The sequence below is a fragment of the Chaetodon trifascialis genome, chromosome 8, assembly GCF_039877785.1.
Source record: "Chaetodon trifascialis isolate fChaTrf1 chromosome 8, fChaTrf1.hap1, whole genome shotgun sequence".
In the NCBI taxonomy this organism is placed as follows: domain Eukaryota; kingdom Metazoa; phylum Chordata; class Actinopteri; order Chaetodontiformes; family Chaetodontidae; genus Chaetodon; species Chaetodon trifascialis.
Genome location: NC_092063.1, coordinates 19,839,990 through 19,863,245, shown reverse-complemented (window position 1 = coordinate 19,863,245; position 23,256 = coordinate 19,839,990). Strand labels below are relative to the sequence as shown.

General features: G+C 42.5%; 1 protein-coding gene across 2 annotated transcripts in view; it reads right to left on the bottom strand.

Moving 5' to 3' along the window:
- The window catches only part of mtcl2 (microtubule crosslinking factor 2), a 90,304-nt gene that overhangs the window by 52,331 nt on the left and 14,717 nt on the right, over positions 1-23,256 (bottom strand). For both annotated transcript variants that reach the window (XM_070967754.1, XM_070967755.1), the window contains exon 4: positions 16,114-16,263. In XM_070967754.1, coding sequence (XP_070823855.1) covers positions 16,114-16,263 — 150 coding nt within the window. The remainder of the gene's footprint in view (positions 1-16,113; positions 16,264-23,256) is intronic.

Below are 23,256 nucleotides of genomic sequence, written 5' to 3'. Positions count from 1 at the left end.
CTTTGCATACATTTGAGCAAAATCCTGAAGGCATCAGTGGAAAATCCAGCAAATGTGAGATAAGATGTTGCAGAATTTCTTTGACTTTTAATCCCTTTCTTATCGTTTCTCAAAAGAGCGTCAGCATTTCTATCAGAACATATTTCAAACCACCAAACTACTGCTGACACAATCACTCTGAAGCCAACAAAGGAGTTTCAGATGGTGATAAATGTCTCTTGATTTAATCAGTATTGATCCAAGTCCTGCTCAGATTGAAACTCACTTTTCCAACCTAACCTGACACGCCGGGCGCCGCCTCATGAGGGCTGACACAACAAAAATGTTCATGCTCACGTGGATGTCAGCTCTCCCTCCTGATCCGAGCAGAAAAGACTGTCGCAAGCGCTCAGCGTCTTTTACATAACGTGGCCATCGGTGCGATCAAAGGAGCGCAGAGACAGAGGAGATGAAGTGCTTTGGTTCCTGTCCATCCATCCCAGTTACACAATTCACCGGTCAGGAAAAGGACACATTAGATACACAGATCGGACTGTTGGCAAACAGTAGATCTGCTGTAGGTGGGAAGAAAGGCTGCCTCCACTCACATTATATGAGCTTATGGTTGCTTCAGGTTAACTCGTTTGTATGAACACTTGACTCCCTGTGGTCAAGTGTCTCTGTTGTTCTGACTGAGCCACGTAATGCAGTATTATAGCTGAAGTTACCAGCACATGTCTGTATGTGATGGAGCCAGACCACTTATGATTATTATGATTCCATATATACGAGAAAAGATTGGCAAAACGCTGAATTTACATACATTTTCATCGAATCATCATGTCAAAAATCTTCCAAGTTAAAAAGATCATTGCCATGTGTTTTAATTGGTATCTAAATGGAAATGTTAGCACATTGTTAAATCAGATTTGGAGGTCAATTAGGTTGCTGGTTATGACATTTATGTGGGTTGACTAAGAACTAAGTTGCATGTGTAACTGAGCTATTCACAACGGAAGTACGATTGTGCCAATCATGCAACAGAGGCCTACAACTGAAATGCTAACAGACATGTGAGGAGCTCATCTTCATCATTGTATAACTCTTGCCTTCACAGCAGGCCCAGGCCACCAGCTGTGTCAAAGGAGGGACTTAACAAATCTACTCCTTTTGTACAAATGTATATATATGTCTCTCCATAGCCAAACAGATAAACCAGCTCCAGTATATCATAAAAACCTGATTGTTAAATTTCATGTAGCGGAACAGCTGCCAGTAACAGAGGCTATAAATCATTTGAAAAAAGTTTTCCATCAAATTAAAAGTGAACTCATCATTGTATAAGACAGAAAAAAGTCTGAGTTCAGAGCAGAATCTCTCTCCGTTAAACAGTCCATCAGTTCACAGCACAGCGCTCCCCGCCAGGCTACGGCGGCTGTGGTAACCATAGCAACACACCACACCGGCAGTGCAGCCATAGTAACAGCGGCGCAGCCAGACGAGCATCAGCGGGAGGTGCCAGCTACTCATTTTCCACGTCTCCACTTCCACATCACAGCAACGCCGGCAGCACGGTGATGATGTCACACAGCCTCAGTGTGGGAGCGGGAAGAGAAGCAGGAGGAGGAGGAGGAGGAGGAGAGGAAGGGAGGGATATTTGGGAATACACACACACACTGTGAGCCGACCTATAGTACGTTTGTTTTAAATGACCTGCTGCTGCAGCCCATGTTTATCTCCTCGCTGTGCAGCCGAATGCTGCTGCTGCAGAGTGATGTCAACACGCAGCCCGGCTCACATCCATCATCCGTCAGTGATAAACCTCCACATCCATCATCCGTCGTTAGCATATAAAGCTCTCACCCGCTGCCATTAAACACTAACAGGGTCAGCCGAGTCTTCTCGTGGTGAAGCTGCTCCTGCTGGTGGAAAAATCTGAGCTTGTTTTCAGGACATTATTTATCTAAAGCCAAAACCCTATCGAGTCATGACCTCCTCCCCATGAGTGTTAACCTGTTAATGTGTGACTGGGCTAAAGTCAGTGGTGCAGTATTCTCCACCATCGTTCAGACAGAAGACCCTCCAACGCCTGCTTCTCTCCAGGGAGCTTTGGTGGACCCCTGCTGCTCCTGTGGATGTTAATGTAGATCTGTTTCCTCAGCTAGAAACTGTTTGCTTGCTGAATACCCCATTTAAATAGCAGGTGCAGGTGTGAGATGATGGCCAATGACGCCCAAAACACACCAATGTTTTATTAAGAGAATAATTTCAACCCCTTCGCCCCTTTCCACCCAGATTGAGTGTGTTTAACTAGCAAAGAAGGAGCTGCACTAAATCCACTTTAGACCACGCACCATAGGTCATTTAAACAGAGCCGTTCAACTCAGCAGCCGGTGAGTTGAGCCTGTGCAGAATATTTGGCCTGCAGCTATAATCGTCTCCCGGCAATCTGACAGCACAAATCTAGTTTATATTTCATATCTTTAGCAGTTTAGACTTTCCCCAGTGGTTTCTGAAGGATTCAGGAGTAGCAGTATTTGCCTCATTTGAACTTAAAACATAAAAATCTTCTCAATTGGCTTTTCAATGTTTCCAAAACTGCCACTGTGACTGGAGAGAGAGGAAACATTGGGATTCTGTGCGCCGCTCGTGTACACAGCTTAATACCTGACACCTGTAATGTAGTTGGAGCTGGCAGTACTGTGAGGGAATATCAATGAACGACCACATCGAAGCTTCTTCATCTATCACCTGCACAGCATGAAACCCTGTGCATCATAAATCACTGCAATTTCTGTCTTTTGTCTCATCTAATTACAAAGACAAGGTCAATGCAGTGTTTCAACGAGGAAATAAAAGCCAGACCACCAAAAAACCACCTGCTAAATATGGAGGATTTAAGTTCACATACAAGTCTGATACTTGTAGACCTGGGACGCACTGAAAAGATTTTAACTTGAACTGGGAATTTGATCGAGTTTAATGTCTAAATACAGCTCTAGGACTATGACATTATCAAAAGCTATGAAAAAAAGGCACCAGAACCACAGAAAGAACAGATCTAAAGACTGTGGCCGATGATGTTCAGGCTTTGTCCCCACGGCTCCATACCAGAGGGGCTCATTGGAAAGTGTGGCCATTCACTTAGCAAAGTGTGAAGCCATTAAATCCAAAGGCACTCAATCCTTTTAAAAAATTTAAATGCCTATATTGATTTGGCTCCGGGAGAGCCCGGCTGCCTCCAGCCTCCTCGGTTTATCTGCTCGACTGTGAGAAACCAGCAGTGAAACCACGGACAGGCTGAAGCTGCTGCACCGTCTGCTGAGCAGATTAACAATTATCCAGGGAGGTTTCATTCATGTGACACTGGGAAAATTCAGAAATGTCACTGAGAAATGGGGCCGATGTTTGTACTCCATTACAGTAGGAAGGAAGTGAAAGAAACATGCAATTGGAATAACGATCTGAATACTTAGGGTGCAGGGGCATGTGTGTCACATTTCCAGTAAACTCAGGTTTCTAACAGTCTTACACGTGTTTAGTGCACAACCAATCGTGGGTGAACCTTTACATTGAGTTCCTCGGTAACAGAGATCATTTTGAAGAGAAGACACTGCTGTTGGCTTCTGTAAGATGTCTTGTTATTTAACCACACTGCCTGCATGGCCACTCAAGTCCAGACTGAAATAACATCTATGGGATGGACTGGAATGAAAATGAATCCTCCTGACTTTGATGCTCAACAGGCCTTTAATCTTTCCACCGTGAGCTCAACATGCTTTGGTTTATGTCCAAATACCTGCAAAAATAATGACATCCCCTTCAGTTTCTGCTACACTTGGCGTTTAGTGCTGATTAGCAAATGTTAGAATGATAAGTTAATATGGAGAACATGACAAACCTGAATGTGCTATTCCACATAAACCTACAAAATGTGGCTTTATCTGTAACTGTTAAGTTTGAACAGAATCAACGCAGAACTTTTAACAAAAACATCTTTGTTGAGAGAAAAATGAACCCAGTAATGTTCACAGATTCCTGCTGGTGCTGTCGCGGCACTCTGACTGTTCCCAGACCGCAGAGCTGCTACAGGAGACGTTTAAACGGTCTGCCAGCAGATTACCACTGACATCAGGACGCATAAGTCATCCTTAATTCATGAGCTGAGAGCTGCTCAGCATCACAGCAACACACACACACACACACACACACACACACACACACACACACACACACACACATACTCAATTACACCTTCATATAAATTTAGAAAAAAGCTTTTAAACACACACACACATGCATGCATGAACACATACACAACGGAAAGTAAAGCACATATTGCAGTTCCAAGGGAGCAAAGTTGGATCAATATGGTCCATATATAAGACAATCAATAGATCATCACACTAACACTTTCAGCACACATACTCACACACAATAGAACGCAGTATGTGTATGAACACAGTATGTGTATGTACCCATTGTGTGTGTGTGTGTGTGTGTGTGTGTGTGTGTGTGTGTGTGTGTGTGTGAGAACATGTTTGGGACTTCTTGTCCAGTCCTAGTAAATTCAAAGGGCTGTTTGAAGGTTATAACTTGGTTTTAAGGGTCAGGCTGGATTTAAGTTTATATCTTTATATCTATATAATCTAATAATATAATTATTATTGTATTACTAGGTTAAGTAGGGTCAGGGTGAGGGCTGGGGTCAGGCATATAAGGTAGGGTAAGGAGCTAGAGAGGGCATCATGTCAACGAGGGTCCTCACAAGTATAAAAGCACAAGTATGTGTGTGCGTGCATGCGTGCGTGCGTGCGTGCGTGCGTGCGTGCGTGCGTGCGTGCGTGCGTGCGTGCATGTGTGTTTTATCTCCAGACACAATGGTTCCCAACAGAGACCACATTGGAACCTTTTTAGCAAACCCCAATTTGTTCCCCACAGGTGAGATAATCTGCACTTCAGCCAGCTTGTAACAGCTGAAGAGCTTTTAATGGGTGTGAGAGAGAGAGAGAGAGAGAGAGAGAGAGAGAGAGAGAGAGAGAGAGAGAAAGCATCCCTCCTCCCCTCTGTCATTCATCTGCTCCTGTGTACAGTATCGTCATCGACCAATCGACTCTCTGGGATCTGTCACCTGCTGCACTCTTTTCTTTCGTTCCTGCTCTTTGTCTAACCCGTCCGTCCATCCACTTCACTGAGCCCGTCCTGCTGGGACACACAGACGCCTGAGGCTTCCGATCCATCACTGAGTGTATCTACTCTCCATCTAACCTCCATCCATCTCCCCCTTAAATCCATCCTTTACAAACTGTTGCCCATTTCTGCTGAGTAAATGTAGATGCAGATGCAAAGGTCAGGGAAACGCTGCGCTGCTTCTCACACTCAAGCAGGAATTTGGTCGAGTTGCCATGGTAATGCCATTTCTGCTTGAGAAGAAGATAAAGTGTTTTTTCATTTCATTGTGTGGTTATTAAAAATGAGACCAAACTTGGGCTGCACGATATAAATACTGAGTCAGCTGATCAGCATTGGCCAAGCACAAGCATAGCACATAGCCTTAATAAGACTCTGCTGTATATATCCAAATGTGACAATGGCTAACCTATTCAAATGCAGACTTATTCTGCACTTTTCTATAAACATTACTGATAATTGAAAGGAGCAGATTTGCACCTTTTGATATTTACAGACCTGTTGCCACTCAAGACAAAAGCATCACAGTGCGCACACAGGGAAGCTTTCGCTGTTCCGCCTGCTGCAGAGAAAATGTAGGAACCATTATGTTTGACATTTTCCAACATTTGAGTCACTCTAGTCTGTGCTTCCATCTCTGAGCATCTACACAGCAATGAGCATCAAGTCAACGCTTTTCTGCAGGTGGGGGCGGGGATTGAGCAGGTCTGTGTTGCATGCAACCTTTTTGAAACAAGTTCAAAGTGAAATACGCGTGGAGTTCAAACCTCCGAGCAGTGCTCCTCTCAGCTCCTAACAAGGTGACGTTTCAAAGGATGAGGTTTGTGCCTGTTAGAAGTCATTATCTGTAATGCATTAGCACTCAAATAAAGTGTCCTGCAGTCAAAGGTGAGCATTTATCTCATATTTTATGGCTTTCAATGGCACTCAGCCAGCCGGAGCTTCAGGTCAGAAAACAGCGTTTTATAAGCACTTCCTGTTCTTTTTACTGAATTCTTAAATACTTAAATTGAATCGTTATATTCATCCCGACTGTCTGTTCTGGCAATTCAATCAGGTCACTTATTGATCAACGATCCATCCATTGTCTATACCCGACTATCCCTTTTGGGGTTGCGGGGGGGCTGGAGCCTATCCCAGCTGTCATTGGGCGAGAGGCGGGGTACACGCTGAACGCCAGTCAATCGCAGAGCAGCATATATACACAAACAACCATTCATGCTCACACTCACAGCTAAGGACAATTTTAGTCACCAATTAACCTAATGAGCATGTTTTTGGTCTGTGGGGGGAAGCTGGAGTACTCGGAGAGAACGCACGCATGCACGGGAAGAACATGCAAACTTCATGCACCCCTGCCCGACTCGGGGATCGACTCGGCGACCTTCTTGCTGTGAGGCATGTGTACTACCTGCTGTGCCACCGTGCCGCCACTTATTGATCAAATATGTCAAACATCGTAAGGTTCCAGCCTCACAGAAGCGGGCGTTTGCTTATTTTCTCAGTTTGATTTAAATACCTTTGGGTTTTGTTCTCCTGGTTGGACAAAACAAGCAGCGTGCAGACAGCAGCTCAGGCGTTACGTCTAAATGAAGCCAGTTTGAGTGTCACACACAGTGAGTGTACAAAAGAAAAAATGCTGTTTGTGTTTTTCTCCAGCTGGATCTCCTCCCTGCAGGGTCCCCGTCCCCCCCCCCCATCCTCTCTTCTTCCCCTCCTCTGGTGTTTTTACAGTGTTATTACTCCCCAGTCACCTCCCAGTGTCTCCATCGGTGGCTCGAACAGTTCAGGGCCCTTCAGTACGTGGGGCATCTCAATCTCAGACACACTTGTGTTCCAGCTACTGAGGCATGAAATTACCTCTGCAACCCCTCCGGGCTCCTAAAAGACGCTCGACTGTTGAAAAATTTAGCACAAGTATTGGCAGTAAGGAGAGGGAACACGAGTCGGAGGTAAACACAACGCTAATCATCTGTGCATAAAAGCATCATCGTATTGAAGGAACGTTATGTTAGCTCCGTTCCTCCTCCGGGCTCGTAAGAGATCGTCGAAAAATTAATCACCAATATATGTGATGGTGGGGAAATGATATGAGAAGCCGCGCCGTTAAAGTGTGTATAAATCAGATTGTGTGGATTTTGTTTGAGAATTTAAAGAGGCAGCAGTGCAGGCTGACTCCTGCCGGTGCTTTGAGTTGGGGTGGCCAAAAAACTAGAAACTCGCCTATATATTAATGTATGTGTGTGTGTACCTATCATATGAACAACTTCAAGCACACAACTCTGTCTCTTTCACTTTGTGTATGTGTGTGTGTGCGCCTGTGTGTCCTCTGTGTGTCCCACTGGTACCAGTGAAGCTCCAGTCGACCCAGAAACGCTTCCAGCAACATTCCCTTTGTGTCTTCCATCCAGGTCCTCGCGCCCTTTTCCTTTTGCTGTTTCTCTCCTTTCACTCTTGACATTCTCTTACTTTTCTCTATTTGTTCACACGCTGTCTCTTAACACCTCTCATCATCTCATTTTCCTTCCCTCCATCGTACTCTTTTTTTCTTTTAATATATCACTTTCTCATTCCCATTTCCAAACAGCAGCCTGTCTGTCACTCTCACTCTAGATCTACAGTATTCCCTCTCTTCCTCATTTTCTCTTCTGTCACTCATCTGATTCTTCCCTGTATCTACTGTTTTCGCTCTCCATATCACTTCCCTTTACTCTCAATCTCCCTCTTATTCCCTCTCCACTCTTACCAAGCTCATCCTCTCGGGTACTATTTCTTCTTTCATCATTTCTCCCTTTTTCAGCCTCCTCTCCCTCTCCCATCTTTTCTTCTGACGAAGTGGAGTCTTTCTTGTTTTCCCTCTTTGTTTCTCTCCACATCAATCTGTTTATGTGCAATAGTAACTCCATTAAACCTCGCAGTTTTCTTCTTATTGCAGCAGTAATGAAACCTCTCGCTCTCAGGAAGATTGTCATCATCTGTCATTTTCTCTTTTCCTCCTGACTCTTCTTCCTCTCAAACTCCAAAACAGAAAGGACCTCTCTTCCAACTGTCTTCGTCTCTACCGCAGACATCACCCTGTCTCCGGTGTGCAGTTGGGGTATTCCGTGGCTGATTTTCCCCTCTGTTCCTCTAAGACCATCTTCACTCTAATCAATCACTCTGACCCAGATAAAAGTTTAAACCCCGGCTGCTTTGATGCTCTGACCCATTTAACAGCACTTGTGTCCCTCCAGACAACACACTGCTTTCATTGTGTCCCACTGGCCTAAGATGGCCCATGGGGAAATAACACGGGTGTCATGCGCTGCATGCTGAAGAAAAGCAGATATGGAGGGGAAGAAAGGGGCTGAATGATTGATACGGTGTGGCCGAATCACTAAAAAACACAGTTTTACTTTTACAATGCTGGACTCTTAAGAGATGCTGTAACATGTCCACAAAACTTTAAATTCAAGATCCATGAGAGACTGTAAATGGCATTTTTTCACTATTTTCTAAAATTTGACTGCATGACTAATCAGTTGATTTAAAGATTAACCGATGACTGATGCAATAACCTTCTTCTACCATTTAGATTTAGAACCGTTTTCACAATATATGGCATGAGTAGCTAAGATGTGCAGCGATTATGCTAAGCTTGTAAATAAGAATAAGTAATTGACAACCAAGCAAAAACAGCCACAGGCTTAACGGGTTAATTGAGGCCCTAAATATAAACACCCTGGTTTTACCCTCAAATTGTCACGCTATCTTTACAGCTAAACTGACCTTCCATTAACCCTGAATCTATCTACTGCTCTCGCTCTCTCTCCTCGGCTCTGCTGTGCCAAAGGACGTCATGCTGGCATGTATGTAACATACACCCGTGCTCCGAGCGCTGCAGGAATAAAGATAGGTAAAAGCTCGTCGCCGTGGCCATTAGCGCACGCTGCAGGACAGCCTGAGTGAACGCCCTGTCTTCGCTTTCAGAGAGTCCTTACACGCACACACCACACACTCACAAATGCACGCTGCAAGTCTCTAGCCACCCTTGCCCCACATCCCTCAGCTCGCTGCAAACAATAGGCAGCACTTCCTGAAAGTCAGAAATAACAGGGAACAGTTTCCTTCAGCAGTAACTGGGGAATAAGAGAGAGAGAACACGTAAAAGTCCACAAACCCTCAACAGAGAGAAAAGGCACCGTGTCCAAATCACTGCCTCTTTTCCTCACCGCCATTCCCTTCATACTCAACACTCTCTATAGTGAGCTGTAAATTGAAAACTGGGACATTTATGAATCAACAATTTCCTTGAATTTTCCCATCAATCCGTGGGATTTTTAGTTTACATTGATGCTACTGATGCTGCTTTTTTTTTCCTGGTCATTACAGGAATTTTCAAGGGCACTTTATAGAACATAAATGTCAAACAGAGAATTCAAGGAGCATTTCCACCCACATCCTTTCAAAACCTGAGGAGCTTCAATGGCAGCAGTGGATGGACGCATATTCATTTTATACATTTTGTGGAGTTTTAGTTATTTTATTATGTCAGTTTGCACTACATTTGGATGGATGCTTCTGACATGCAAATAAAACAGTGGCACATAAACATGGAACAAACAGGAAGTGATTTCAGAGCATGCGTGTATTAAAAGTTTTACTGTGTATTAATAACTATTAGAGGAATCAGATACTGGTTACTACCAGTTATTTATGACGCTCATCCAGGACCAAGGAAGATTTCTCTCTTCCTGGTTATCTTGTGCGTTGTGTGGCTTCCTGCACATCACCCCTGTCCTGTGAAAACTACGCATCTCCAACAGTTTTCAGGTGCTTCATTTGGCTCAGGAAGCCCTTCAGTGTATATGAAGATACACACCAGAATTCAAGATTTCTTTGCAAAGCGACAGCATGTATATTAAGTGTAGAGCATCCAACTTTCACGTTGAGTTTGCATCCCATCACAGACCTGCAGTTAATGTTCAGTATTTTTAAACTATCTAAAGTCAAGCACATTCTTGACAGGTGCATTTATGGGAAGATGTGTGTGAAAGAGAGAGAGGAGAGCATTAAAATGTCCATTTTATATATGTATGTGCCAAAGCAGACAGAGTGACCTTATCATCCTCTATGGACTAACTCTAAATCACCATGCTCTCACACGCACGCATGCACACACACACACACACAGAAAGAGAGAAGGGGAGAAAGAAACCTCTTAAATGACCTTCAGGGGAAACATGTGAATTAAACACATGCAGAGAGGAGGAGGAGAAAGGGAGAGTATATGTCTAATAGTGAGAGAAATCAGAGAACGAACAACAAGAAAACACACAAGGAAAGAAAAGCAGACGAATCAGTGAGTGACATGCTGCATTTTTCCTTTTCCCTCCAGCCACTGAGGATTTTCTTCCAATTAAGGTTGTTATCTCCTCAACTGCCAGCCCTCCTACCATAAGCCCACATGGTACAGTCCTCCTCTCCACTATCTCCCTCTTTTCTTTCTCTCCATCAGTCATATACTGTATAATTTCCCTCTTTCTCATCCCACTGTCTTCTCCCTTTGTTCTCCTTTGCTTAATGTTTTATCTTTCCCCCTGTTTCTTTCTCTCTGGAATACTTGAAGTTCAACCATCCTGATCTGCATCCCTCCAGTTCACATCCCTCCATCTGTCTACCTCTCTTTTTCATCTCTGTTATTCCTTTGTGTTAAGTCACCTTGAGGCATTGTGGCCACAGCTGGAATAAAAGCTTTTTGGTCAACTTCTACTGCAGTCTGTGAACAAAGGACCGCCAGGATTCGAGCTGCTAAAACTGCGCCGACATACAATGGATGTTCAGCTCACCACAGTGTGAGCTTGTAAAAACGAAGGGGTAATACTTTAATAATGGCAATGTGAAGAGGACTGAGGGGGGACTAATGTAGAGTAACATCTAATATTAGCTTGTGAATAAAAATATCAAATACTGATGTTTACTTCTGTAGCCTACACGTTCAAACCAGAAGGGAAGCGTGCCGCACTGCACAAGACCTCCTGATCAACATTAGGAAGCATAAAATGAATCAAAACTTGAGACTTATCTGCTGACATCTTCAGATCTCAATAGCATCACACATTTATGTCTAAATAAGCAACAATCAAAGGTTGAGTCTGGAAAAAGCAGCCTTAAATATCACTGATTAAGAGATTAACAGTTAGCAACATTTAGCAAATCTGCTGCATCTGGACTTTATGGGGTTGATCCGATTTGATTGGTTGTGCTGTTTTTGTATACACACAGAAATCTCAGAAAAGGGCCTTAAATTAAGATAAGGTAAGTTAAACTAATGTACGTTTGTATGTATGTTTGCTTGCAACATGTAGAATTACATGATTTTCATTAGGTGTAGAACATAAACATTCAGCAAAATAAGCAGGTTATGGTTTTATCTGTGCACATGCAGACATACAGTACACAGGGAGTGAGTGGTGGGCACTGGAGCACTCTGAATGTAATTCCATCCCTCTATCCATCCTTACAAGGTCAAAAAGCTCCATTCGTTCAGTTTATGATCACTTCAGGAGCACACACATCACCTGACCCTCTGAACCATTCCCCTGTCTATCCATCACATATTCATTCATAAGGCAAAGCTGCACGTACAACAGCACACAGTCACGCCTGAGTGAGAGAGACACGCACAAACATTTGGTGACACATAAACTGCAGCTGGTATTGTTTCTTCATTTACTTAGATGAAACGCAGAGCCACAGCCAAGAGAGCAAAAACAATAACTGCAGTGAGACAATACAGATTCAGAAGCCAGTTTACTCTTTTGGCTGCTGAAAAAATATGCAAACAAAGGCAAAGGAGGAGAGGAAAGGAAAGGAGGTGCTGCGTTTTGTTGCAAATGTTTCTCTCTGTTCATAGCGGGCGACTAAAATCCATCCATCCCTTCATCAGCCACTCTTTCCCTGATGACAGAGCACCTGGAAAAGATGCAACCTATCCATCCTGCCCTCATAAACCAAAAGAGAGGGATCTTTCCTCTCCCTTCTTCCTAACCTACATCCCTCTGCGACTCCACCCACTCCCCCCTCCCTCCATCAAATCTGACCTTGCCTCCCTCAAAGGTCACACAGCTGGAATGGATCAATAGCTTTGTAGAGGGAAGATTGCAGCAGCCGAGAAGAAAGAGATGAGAGGATGGGCAAAAGACAAAAATGGAGAGGTATGAGTGAGAGAGGGAGGCTCTTTCTCTGGTATGGAGGAGGGACAGGCCGATGAGAGGGGGAGGACAGCAGGAGGAGGAGATTTTGAAAGAGAGGAGGGGGACGGGATTAAGAAATCCCTGCATCAGCATTCCTCTGGGTCTGCACAGGAGGGAGGAAGAATGGAAGGTGAGCGAGGGAGGGATGGAGGAGGAGGAGTGGGTCTGTGAGGGAGAAATGGGAGAAAAGGAGAACGACAGAGAAAATTAAGAAGAGAGGGGACATCTCCATTCTCCTTGTTCCACTTAATTGAGTTGATTGTTTCTTTACCCGCAGGGTGGTAAACAAAGGAGATGAGTGCGTGTGTGCAAGCGCACGTGCATGTGTGTGTGCTGGTCTAACAGTATGCTAAATATAAGCTACAGATACTCCAGCAGACAACGTTAAAATAGAGAGATAATTAAGAGATAATGTTAAGATAGAAGTTTAATGTATTAGCACGCAGCTTCACAGATAGCTAAAGTGGAACCAAAATATTCCCTGTGTGTTCAAATCTGAGAGAATAATGTTACTGTAGATGAACCAGCTAGCTGACTGTGTGTCTGGATAGAAGGCGTTTCAGCCACGTTTTTTAAAGAAGAGATGTGCTAATACTTTTCAAATATTTCAGGAAAAATGCACACACAAATATGTTGACTTTGGGAGGTAGAGCGGTCGTCCACCAGTCAGGAAGTTGGTGGTTCAATCCCTGGCCTAGGCAGTCCACATGCCGAAGTATCCTTGGGCAAGATACTGAACCGCAAAACTACCCCCGATGCTGTGCCATTGGCGTGTGAATTCATATGTATGTCACTTCGGATAAAAGCGTCTGCCACATGACTAACTGTAATTGTAACCTATTTTCTGAATTAAATATATGCATTATATTATAATTAAACATCCAAATTTTTTAGGTTTGTAATGTTTATTTCACATTAAAATACTGTGACAAAGTAAAATGTAACTAATGCTAATGATATGCTAACACAGTGCTAATAATGTGCTAACACGCTACCTGCAACGACTACCGTTTACAGCTGTAGCTGTTAGCGACAACTGAGGTGACTGTGATAATGTAAAGGCTCGATAATGGCTTATAAAAAGATGATGATTTATTTGAGAGCTTAGGCTTTGTGTTTTATCATAACAATTCACAACATACACACTGTCAGCAATAAGCTAACATGTGGAAATAGCTAGCAATATGTTTACAATTAGCTCTGGAGAGAAAGGGTTACACTTCAAAATTAAATGGAGCTGCTTTTGTTTGTGGTGTTTTTAATTGATAATATTTGTTTCTTTTTCTGTTTTTGTGCATAAAGCATTAACACTGTTAGATATGCAGAAACTAATCCCTTTCCAGTTTGCAGTAAAATATCAATGGCCTGCAGCAGCACAATAAAGGTCTAGCCAGTCTCTCTGCATAGATCTGCTTTGTAAAGAATATCGATATCAGTACAGACTGGAGCCTGCAGCCGCCACCAGGACACAATCAATAATTCACAAACCTCCTTTACACCTGTGAATCACCAAAGCCTTCATTGTCTGTGTGTTCTTCTGCATCTATGGTTAAATGCCTTTTTGTCCTGCTTGTTTAACCTTTTTACACATATTTCTTTAGCTTGTGTACATCGCTTTGTAGCCTGATGTCTCACCAAAGTCAGTTTCTTATCCCTCTTTCATTTTTTCCGTTTCTGGGCCGTAGTTGACACAGATGAGTGAGACATTCCTCTGTGGATGAGCACACACAAACATAGTTCCCTGAATCATATCAGCTATGTGAAGAATTCCCTTCACTGAAGGGTTAGCATAACTCAGCCTCACCAACCCAAACACAGCTTATGAAACCATATTATTCAGGCAAGCACACAAGCAGAGAGTATGACAGTCATCTGTTCAGTCAAAAGGCTGATACATCAGGTGGAAAATAACTAAATACATCAACGCATGCTACTCACATAATGTACTAGCACTTTTTTTCCACTTTTGTACATTTGTGTGGGAGATTCAACACTTTTTACTTCAATACATCTGATGTCTTGAACGACTATTTTGGAGAAAAGAGTTGCAAAATGGGAATCAGGGCATTCAGATGTCTAAAAATCGTCTTTCTGCAGAGACAATATAAAGTGCTGGAGCAATTCAAGGCTTGGGCTGACATTGAATCATCAGTACAAACAATGAGCAGCTGTGTTCAAAAATATACTTCTTTGATTTAAGAGTTAAAAAAGCCCATTTACAGAAAAACCCAAGGAGCGACATCAACTACAACTCCCAAGGAGTATTTTGTTAAGGAACATCAAAGCGCCGAGCTTTTCAAATTCTGATGCATTCACTGCTAACAGCAAGCAAAGGCTAGCAATTACTCTTTGTAGAAAGCCGACATTCAGCACTTTAAATCCCAACAGCAACACCAACGTGTTCTCAAATCACTGCAGCCCTGATTTTCGCCTCTGAATGACTGATGATCATAGTGGTATTTAGGGCTATACACCATACCAAAGTGACGGGGAAAGTCTGAATGCTCACATACATAATCAACACAGATTGGCACTTCAGTATTGTTAAATTACCAAAAGGGACTGCAGTGTTTTTATGTTGAGGAACACTAAGGATTTCAAGTGGGTATACTTATAGGAAAGGCAGTGAGCAGAGTGAGCCTGGGCAAATACACTGCACATCTACTGCCGTCAAGTCAACATCGGGAAACACTGAGCGTCCCTCCCAGCCATCTTTCCAGCCATCCGCAAACAGCAAACTGGCAACTGTGTCGAGAGAACACACAGTCCAGCCAGACCGGAGCAGACGGACCCAGATCCCCTGCCAGTGACCCCGCCATTCATCCAACCCTGACCCACATCAGAGGCCTGGTCCTGGGCCAAGGCCATGACCACCAGCCCATCAGACACTGAAGAAAAGAGACAGTGAGCACAAGCAAGACAGACAGAACAAAACGGGTGGAAAGATGGAGCCTCATTTCAGGCTTTTCACTCAGATTAGACTGTTCAGAATGAGGCCTTCGGGAGACAGTGGAGAGGTCAATCTTGCTTAACTTGAATCTGGGTCTAACATCAATTTCGTTTGTGTTTTTTTTTGCCTTTCAAAGAAGTGCAATGCCAACTCTGTTTTGTTTATTTTCACTTCAGCTGGCCCTGACATCAAATCTGATTCTTCCTTTTCATTGCAGCTCTTTATTGGCTACACTTGGTATAACAAATAAGTCCCTGGAGTGGCAGCAGCGTGGCAGGAGTGAAGTCAACACTAGAAGAGAACAGAGATCGGCTCTCCTGAGGCTCCAAGGCAAACAGAGCACAGTAAACATTGTTTTCTTCAAAGGGCAGAAAGGATGATAGGCTAAATAAGGATCAGCAAGGGCCTCCATGTTAAGATGAAATTTCCAGTTTGTTCCAAACAGAAATGGACACTTCAGTCTGAACTTAGACCATAGCAATCTTCTTCAACATAACACTTACTGAACAATACAGTGGTACAGCTATATGATGTTTACTACAGCTTAGCTCATCAAGCACAAAGACAACTCAAAATACTCAAAAACTGGAAACTGGACCAGTTCTGCTCAGCCTTTCAGCGACAAGAATTCAGATATGTATTAACAGCCATGCTGCCAGACAGCATCCATCCCATCCACTGAGCCACCAAGCCCCGCTGAGCCCAGTATGGCCCCTCCTGGCTTTGTTCCATACAACAGTTATGATATTGTTATCCTACCTTGTCAATCTCCTGCTGTAGGACCTGTTTGGCAACCTCCAGGTCCTGAAGGCGGACCCTCAGCTCCTCGTTCTCCTGCTCCAGACGACTCCTCTTCTTTTCCACGCTGTCCAGCTGGCTGTGGAGACGGATGGAAACGTCCTTCGCCACCTGAACAGGGAGGGATGGAGGAAGAAGAGTTTATGTTCAGCGCCTTGCACAGTCAATTCCCCACCATGGAAAACAGTGACTGCTTGGTGGTCTTAGAGCTGTGCATTGTTTAAATGTGTTCATGCTTTCCAGAACATCAGGCATCAATGTGCACTGTGCCAATGTTGCAAGAGGACACAAAAACAATCATTTTTCAGTGTCTCACTTAGCTAGATACCACATTTTTCTCCAAGAGCATACCATTAAATAAGCCAAACCTTCTCCATTTTATCAGTTTCAAATGTCTTAAAATAACATAATACCTTCACGTTAATCTGACTGCAACTGAATGTGTCTGTCTCATGTCTAAATAATTATCTGAGTCTCTATTATGTAAAAGAGAGGAAGATTCTTTCTGTCTTCTAAGATCACTGCAAGAGCTCCAGGAGCTCAATCAACAGCTCTTGAGCACAAAATCAGTTCAATAAACTTGGAAACACAGTGAAAGAGTTGAGGAAATTGATCCTCTCATATCAGATCAGTGTATAAAGATTATTCTCCCCTTGCGGTGTGACCGAGGAAAAAGGTTAAAAACCCTGTTAAGGTAATAATCCGACCAACAGTCTCTCTATGGATTTCCAAATGCTCAATTGCGCCAAATGCATGAATAGATGAATATCTCACAAAACACTTAAAAAACAGCATGTGAGCAAACAGGAATTAAAAGAGAGTTCCAGCCCAGTTCATGAGTGTATTTCCTATTCCAAGCAATGTGTGTACAATCCCCCAAAGTACAAAAGGTGGAGTGGTGAGTAACTTGCAGTAACCAGGTTTCCATTTGCCAGTGCTAACTACAGTACAGTGACCTCTGAACTGTCATCAGGGGATATTGCTCAGGAGATTACTTTTTATGTTACTAATCTCTGCCCAGGTAAAAGACAGAGAGCCCTGGCTCGATTTGATTTCATTTCCAAGTGTCTCTGTGTTCTAGGAAAGCTGCCAGTGCAAACAGGACCAGCTCAATGCCCGTTACTTCAGCTGAGTCTACAAAATGTGTCCTCTCTATCAGCAGGAACCTTTGCTTTTAATCTAATAAAGCCCCCAAAATAATTAATACCACTCCAGCAGAAACTGATCTTTTATACATAATGTGATCTTATGAAAGTCTGACTGTTTTCCCCCTCGGGGGATTTATTCATTAAAAGTTTCTAATGTCAAAGAGTCAAAGTAGGACAAAGTCAGCGACCTGACGTCTGATACGAACACAGCCTGACAGGACACAAAACGCAACAGTCAGAAACTCCCATCTGATTACTGCATTGTAGTTTAGTGACATTTATACGGTTACATGTTATAAGATTAGATTAGATTAGAATGACTTTATCATGAGGTAAGTACAACTAATGTGAGCAAAGCAGTGATGAGAGTCATTGTTCACACACATTTGTTTATTGGTTTGAATTTTCAGTCCATTAGTAATGAAACTGAATTAAAGATTAAAGGAGTGTTAGGGGTCATGGACAGAGTTGAGGGTTTTACTGTTATACCAGTATTATGCTGGTACATGAAATGAGGTGTGTTACATTTCCTGTTCTGCATGCACCTTTAATGTCCTGATGACAAAAGAGGAAACAAAGTACACACGAGAGCCAAAATTAAACCACAGCCTTCATTTCTGCAACTCGGTTCTTTGTTAGTAGTCGACATTTCAATGGGCTTTTTGTTCTAGAGATAAGGTCTAAAGTCTTTTAGGGGCAGCAATAAAAGCAGCATAGAACCTCACATTCAGAGACATAATCACAGCCATTTCTGACTCATGCGGCAATAAGCAAACTTACACTGGGATCCGGTGATGCTGGCTTTTTATGTAGAAATGAAAGCAGTATAATCTTTTTTCATGACAATAAATTATTTCGTTATTAGTGTGCACTGCAAATACATTTAGACACCATACCATTTAAATTAGGGCCAAGAGACTTGAAGTACTTTTAAATAAACTGCACAATTTTTGGCATTTTTGCTTGAAAATGCAATACATGGCCCCTCTGAAACAGTGAATTGTCACTTTGTGTTTTGTACAGGTTTCATAAAGGAGCTATAACTAGGCCCTATGAAATCCTTTTTCATTTTTTCCAGATTAATTTGGTGAATTAGTCACTCTTCTTTCTTCTTTGGTTTGTCATTTGTTCTTATTTGTCTCCTCCTTTCTGCATTGTGGAAATCCATGTGTAATGGGTCAGTTTATTTTTTGTTACCTATACAAGCTATGTGTTTCCCTACTTTTTGCTAAGCTAAGCTAACCAGGTGCTTGGGGTAGCTAAGTGTTTATGGACAGGCTTGAGAGCAGTATGTCTTCTAACTCAACAAGAAAGGGAATACATTTATTTTCAAACGCTTCCTTTGTTCCACAAATTGTTTCAGCTCCACAACTCATGGCATAAGACACTGATTTGTGTGATTTGTGAAAAAACTGGTGTCATATCCACATCATAGCTCATTGTTTGTTAAAAATCGAAAAAAGTCCTTAACTGGACAGACATTTATCTACTGTATCACACTCAATCAGTGCTGTTTGATTGCTCAAACTGATGGGTAAAAAAGTGCAGATAGAAGAGATCAGCCAGTTTAATAATTATCCATTTTAACTTGAAAATGATTGCTTATAGGCTCCACTGAATCTAAATATGAGGGCTTTTATCTTAAAGGCTGTATTAGATTTGATGAAATGAAACTTTAATGATTCCCATCAGGAGCTGAGTAAATGGATATATCCCTTTTTAGAGGAAAATGCATGTGTTAAATCAATCACTCAGTAGCTCATAAATGTACTTGGACCCCATTAACCTAAATACTGACTTCATCTAGTGGGAGATGGTCTTTCGTGTCTGATGATTTAGGAGGTTTGTGATCGCAGATTTTACTTTTATGTTAACAATTAATGAGTGTAGGCTTAATTCATCTATTATTCACAATCATTTTACTCAATAAAAACAATGTTTTTTGTGAGATGATGTGGTCGCACCTGCAAAAACATGCAAGAATGTCAAACATACACAACGTGGTAACAACATAAAGTCATATTATTCTGCTGTAATACTTGCTGCAGTCCTGGTCAGCACAAACGGCTGCCAGCTGCTTTCATTTGATTATATGGAAACAAGGTGAAGGGTTGGTCCATTCAAAGCCCAGCAAAACCTGGCAGTTACATGACTTGGCCATTTCTGAGCCTGACTTTAACTCCATGGTACAGCAACCTGACACACATGGAAAGTGTCAACTTTTCAACAAAGCTTTCAAAAGAGTTTTAAAAACATATTCCTCGTATTCCTCATTCAACATAAAAAATTAAGCTTGAATCAATCAATACTTTTGATATATATCACACAGTAGATTTTGTTTGTGTGGAGGGCAGTCTGAATAGTAACTGCAGCTCTAGAGTGAACACTGTGTGAGAGAGACCATTTATGTAATTGTGCATCAGCATAATTAATACTTGCACAGTTTGTAATTACATGTGAGTGGCTGTCTGCAGGTGCACCTTGTTCAATGCTGAGCGTGTGTTATGTCTGTTTGTATCCACATGGCTCACACTGTGTCTGTGTTTGCACATCTGCAAAATCTGCAAAATCTCTCGGAACACAATTTATAATAGTGTGTATTGTGTTTATGTGTTTGTGTGTATGTGTGTGTGTCTTTGAACCCGTGCCAATGTGCAGTTGAGTCCCACAATGCCCCTCTGTGCTGCCCACTCTCACTCTACCCAATGGCTCCCTGAGCTCCACCACGCTCCAATTCATGTTTTAATGTGTGTGTGTGTGTGTGTGGACAGACATTTCTTCTTCTCTCTGTACACCTCCTGCATTTCTCTCTGTCATTCAGATTCTCTCGTTTCAATAGTTCCTCATAGTTCCCCTTGTACTCTGGAAATTTCTGTTACAAAGCTCCAACAGCGCCATTTTCTTTTTCGCACCATTTTAAAGTCCTCTTTTCATCCAATTCTCAAATTTACTCGATTGTCGCCCATCTACTGATCAACTGATGCCTTAAAATCTATGTAGGTCCAGTTTATAAAAGCCTCTCCATTTGCTGGCCAAAACCTTCCTAAAGCTAACACTATAGTACACATTACAAACACTGACAGTCAGTATTTTAGCAGTTAGTTCTGAACAAATTCATGTATTGTGGTTGTCTCAGCACCATCTACAATAATTCTTCCAGCTGTACACTGAGCAGCTTCATGTTGAGTACAGCATTGGAGGACAGAAGTGTCCACCAACCCTACACTCAGAAAATGACCATCTTAACAACTCCAAGCTGAAAGCACAATGCTGCTAAGCGACTGACAACTACAATTATTTTTTTGTTTTACATAAGTGGCTTCGATTTTGTGTTTGTGCACCATCCATGTGCAACAGCAACGTAAATTTGAGTTGTATTTAGATGAGCTCGTGTCACAAAGTGCAAGCTGTCACAAACTTCCCAAATTAGTTGGTCATTCACCTGAAGGTTTCTTGTGGACGTAGAAGCCTCACCCGAAGATGTCAATACTCAAAATACACTATTAGCTAGTAGCATGCAACCCATTAGCGTGGCTCCAGGCCTCTGTGCTCACAGATTTATTATTTAATAAGTTATGCCAGAAGGCCAATTCAACCAGTTAACAAAACAATTGACCAATCAGAGGTTAACAGGCAGGGTTAAGAATCATCTCCTCATCACCTTCCCTCATAGCTAGCGAGCTACCAAATAACATGTTTACATTAGAGTAGAAAAGACTCTGAGCAACGGTAACAATTATTCCTCATCTGTCAGGAGCAAGGAATGTAACGGATTGACCATTTTTACAGAGCCACAAAATCCACAGAGAGAGGAGGTCAGGTGGTTTATGGATCAATAAGACTTGAGACTTCGATGTGGGAACGACCTGGTGTACAGCACAGCGGTGTCAGGTGAGAAAATGATCAGCGGTTTGGAACCGTTTTGGAGGGTGATTACCACAATGTGGTTTGTCACGCAATTTAGAGGAACTGTTAGAGGCTATTTTAAATCCACTCATAAAAATGGCTTTAACCAGCATGATTTCTGAACCTTTGTGAATAACGTGACAAAATTGCTCCTTTTGATTACTACCGCAGCTTCCATAGAAACAGCAGGACAGATACATCAATTTTGGACAGCACTGACTGAGCCAGCAGACTCTCTGCACACATTAATGGCACAAAAAGAAATGCTAATATACCGAAGATCTTCATGAGTGTTCTGTTTTCACTGGACTTAATGACTGAAAGTGCAATAACAGAAAGACGTGAATCTGAATAGAGTCTTTTAATAGTTATTTAGGGCTGTTTGCGATGGTACCGTGTGGTGCTGCATAGCTCCTGGACCTTAAATAAGTGGGACACAAAGTCAAAGGAAGATGTTATCACAGTCCCACAACGTCTGATTTTCAGGGAGGTGTGGTGCAGAAACATCGAGTATAAATATGGAGATGAAATATGAAGATATCTTGATGTCACCGCTTAAACCAAATGTAGATCACCTGCATATCAATTTTCTCCCTGAAGCTGATCAATAATACGCTTCAACATCAAAACAAGGAGGTGTTCTTAATGTGTGTTGGCTGAAATCCCCCAGAGCTTCATGTTTGGATTGAATAGGACAGAAAAGGTGATTGATGAACACAGTGTGCTCAATTTGATTGGTGCATCAATATTCAAAAAAAGAGAACAGCTTCAAAACATGGGATGTTTTCTCCACTGCAGGTTTATGGGTCTTCATCTCCCTCCTCCTCCTCCTCCTCCTCTTTGTCCTCTCCTCAATTCTATAATGTTCTCCTCTTCAACGCCCCTTTGTCAGCCTTTAACTCCTTCTAAATGCTGTATTGTTCTTCTATGTTAAAGGAAAACGTGAAGGAATTCAACGCCATTGAAGCTGTGGTTTTACCCGGTAACAGAGCTATAGGATGTAATTAGCATTCAGTCAGGGTGCTGCCGAGCTGGGTGAGGAGAAGCATGTGTGGATATGTGTGTGTGTGTGTGTGTGTGTGTGTGTGTGTGTGTGTGTGTGTGTGTGTGTGTGTGTGTGTGTGTGTGTGTGTGTGTATGTCTTAAAGAGTGTGTGTGGGTGTGTGTGTGTGTGACAAAGAGCATATGGAATGAGGAGAGTAAAATCAAATCAAACCTTCAGAAGCAGAGAGAGTGAGGGTTTCTTCACTGTTCCTTTACTCGCACACACACAAAACATGCAATATGCACACACGCACGAGCACACACACACACACACATACACACAGGCCACAGGGCAAACAGTAATATCATTCAGCAAATGTCAGTTAGTCATCACTTGGATGTCTTTCATGTACACTGTGTGTGGATGTGTGTTTTATTCTGTTCAACAACCAGATTCTTGTTCTTCCTGTTTTCCAGTTTGCACTTTGACTGCACACACACGCACACGCACACACACACACACACACACACACACACACACACACACACTTTACTAGCTGCATTTAAAACCTCTGATAAAATCTAGAGAGAGGGAAGTCGTTGGAGAGATGACCGTTATGGAAACACAACAGCTGTGTGTGTGTGTGTGTGTGTGTGTGTGTGTGTGTGTGTGTGTGTGTGTGTGTGTGCGCGTGTGTGTGTGTGTGTGTGTGTGTGTGTGTGTGTGTGAGCACTTGTATTTGTCTTTGTCAGGATAAGTTTTGAAGCTAAAAAAGACGCCACCACTTCCTCAAAAGACTGTTTTAGGATTAAATTTAAATGTAGGTTTACGTTAACGTTCGAATGAAGGTTGGTGTTAGACGTGGACATATCAGTGATGGCTAAGGGCTGGAAGAGTTATGTCAATGGAGGTCCTCATAAGAAGATAGATGTGCAAATGCATGTGCATATTTTTAGGAAGATGACCACATCTGGAATTCTAAAAAGTTAACTAACATCATAAACGTTGTTTTTTGACTCAAACAGAGAAGAGGATGCGGCTTCCTCTTCATGTCTGCTGCCTTCC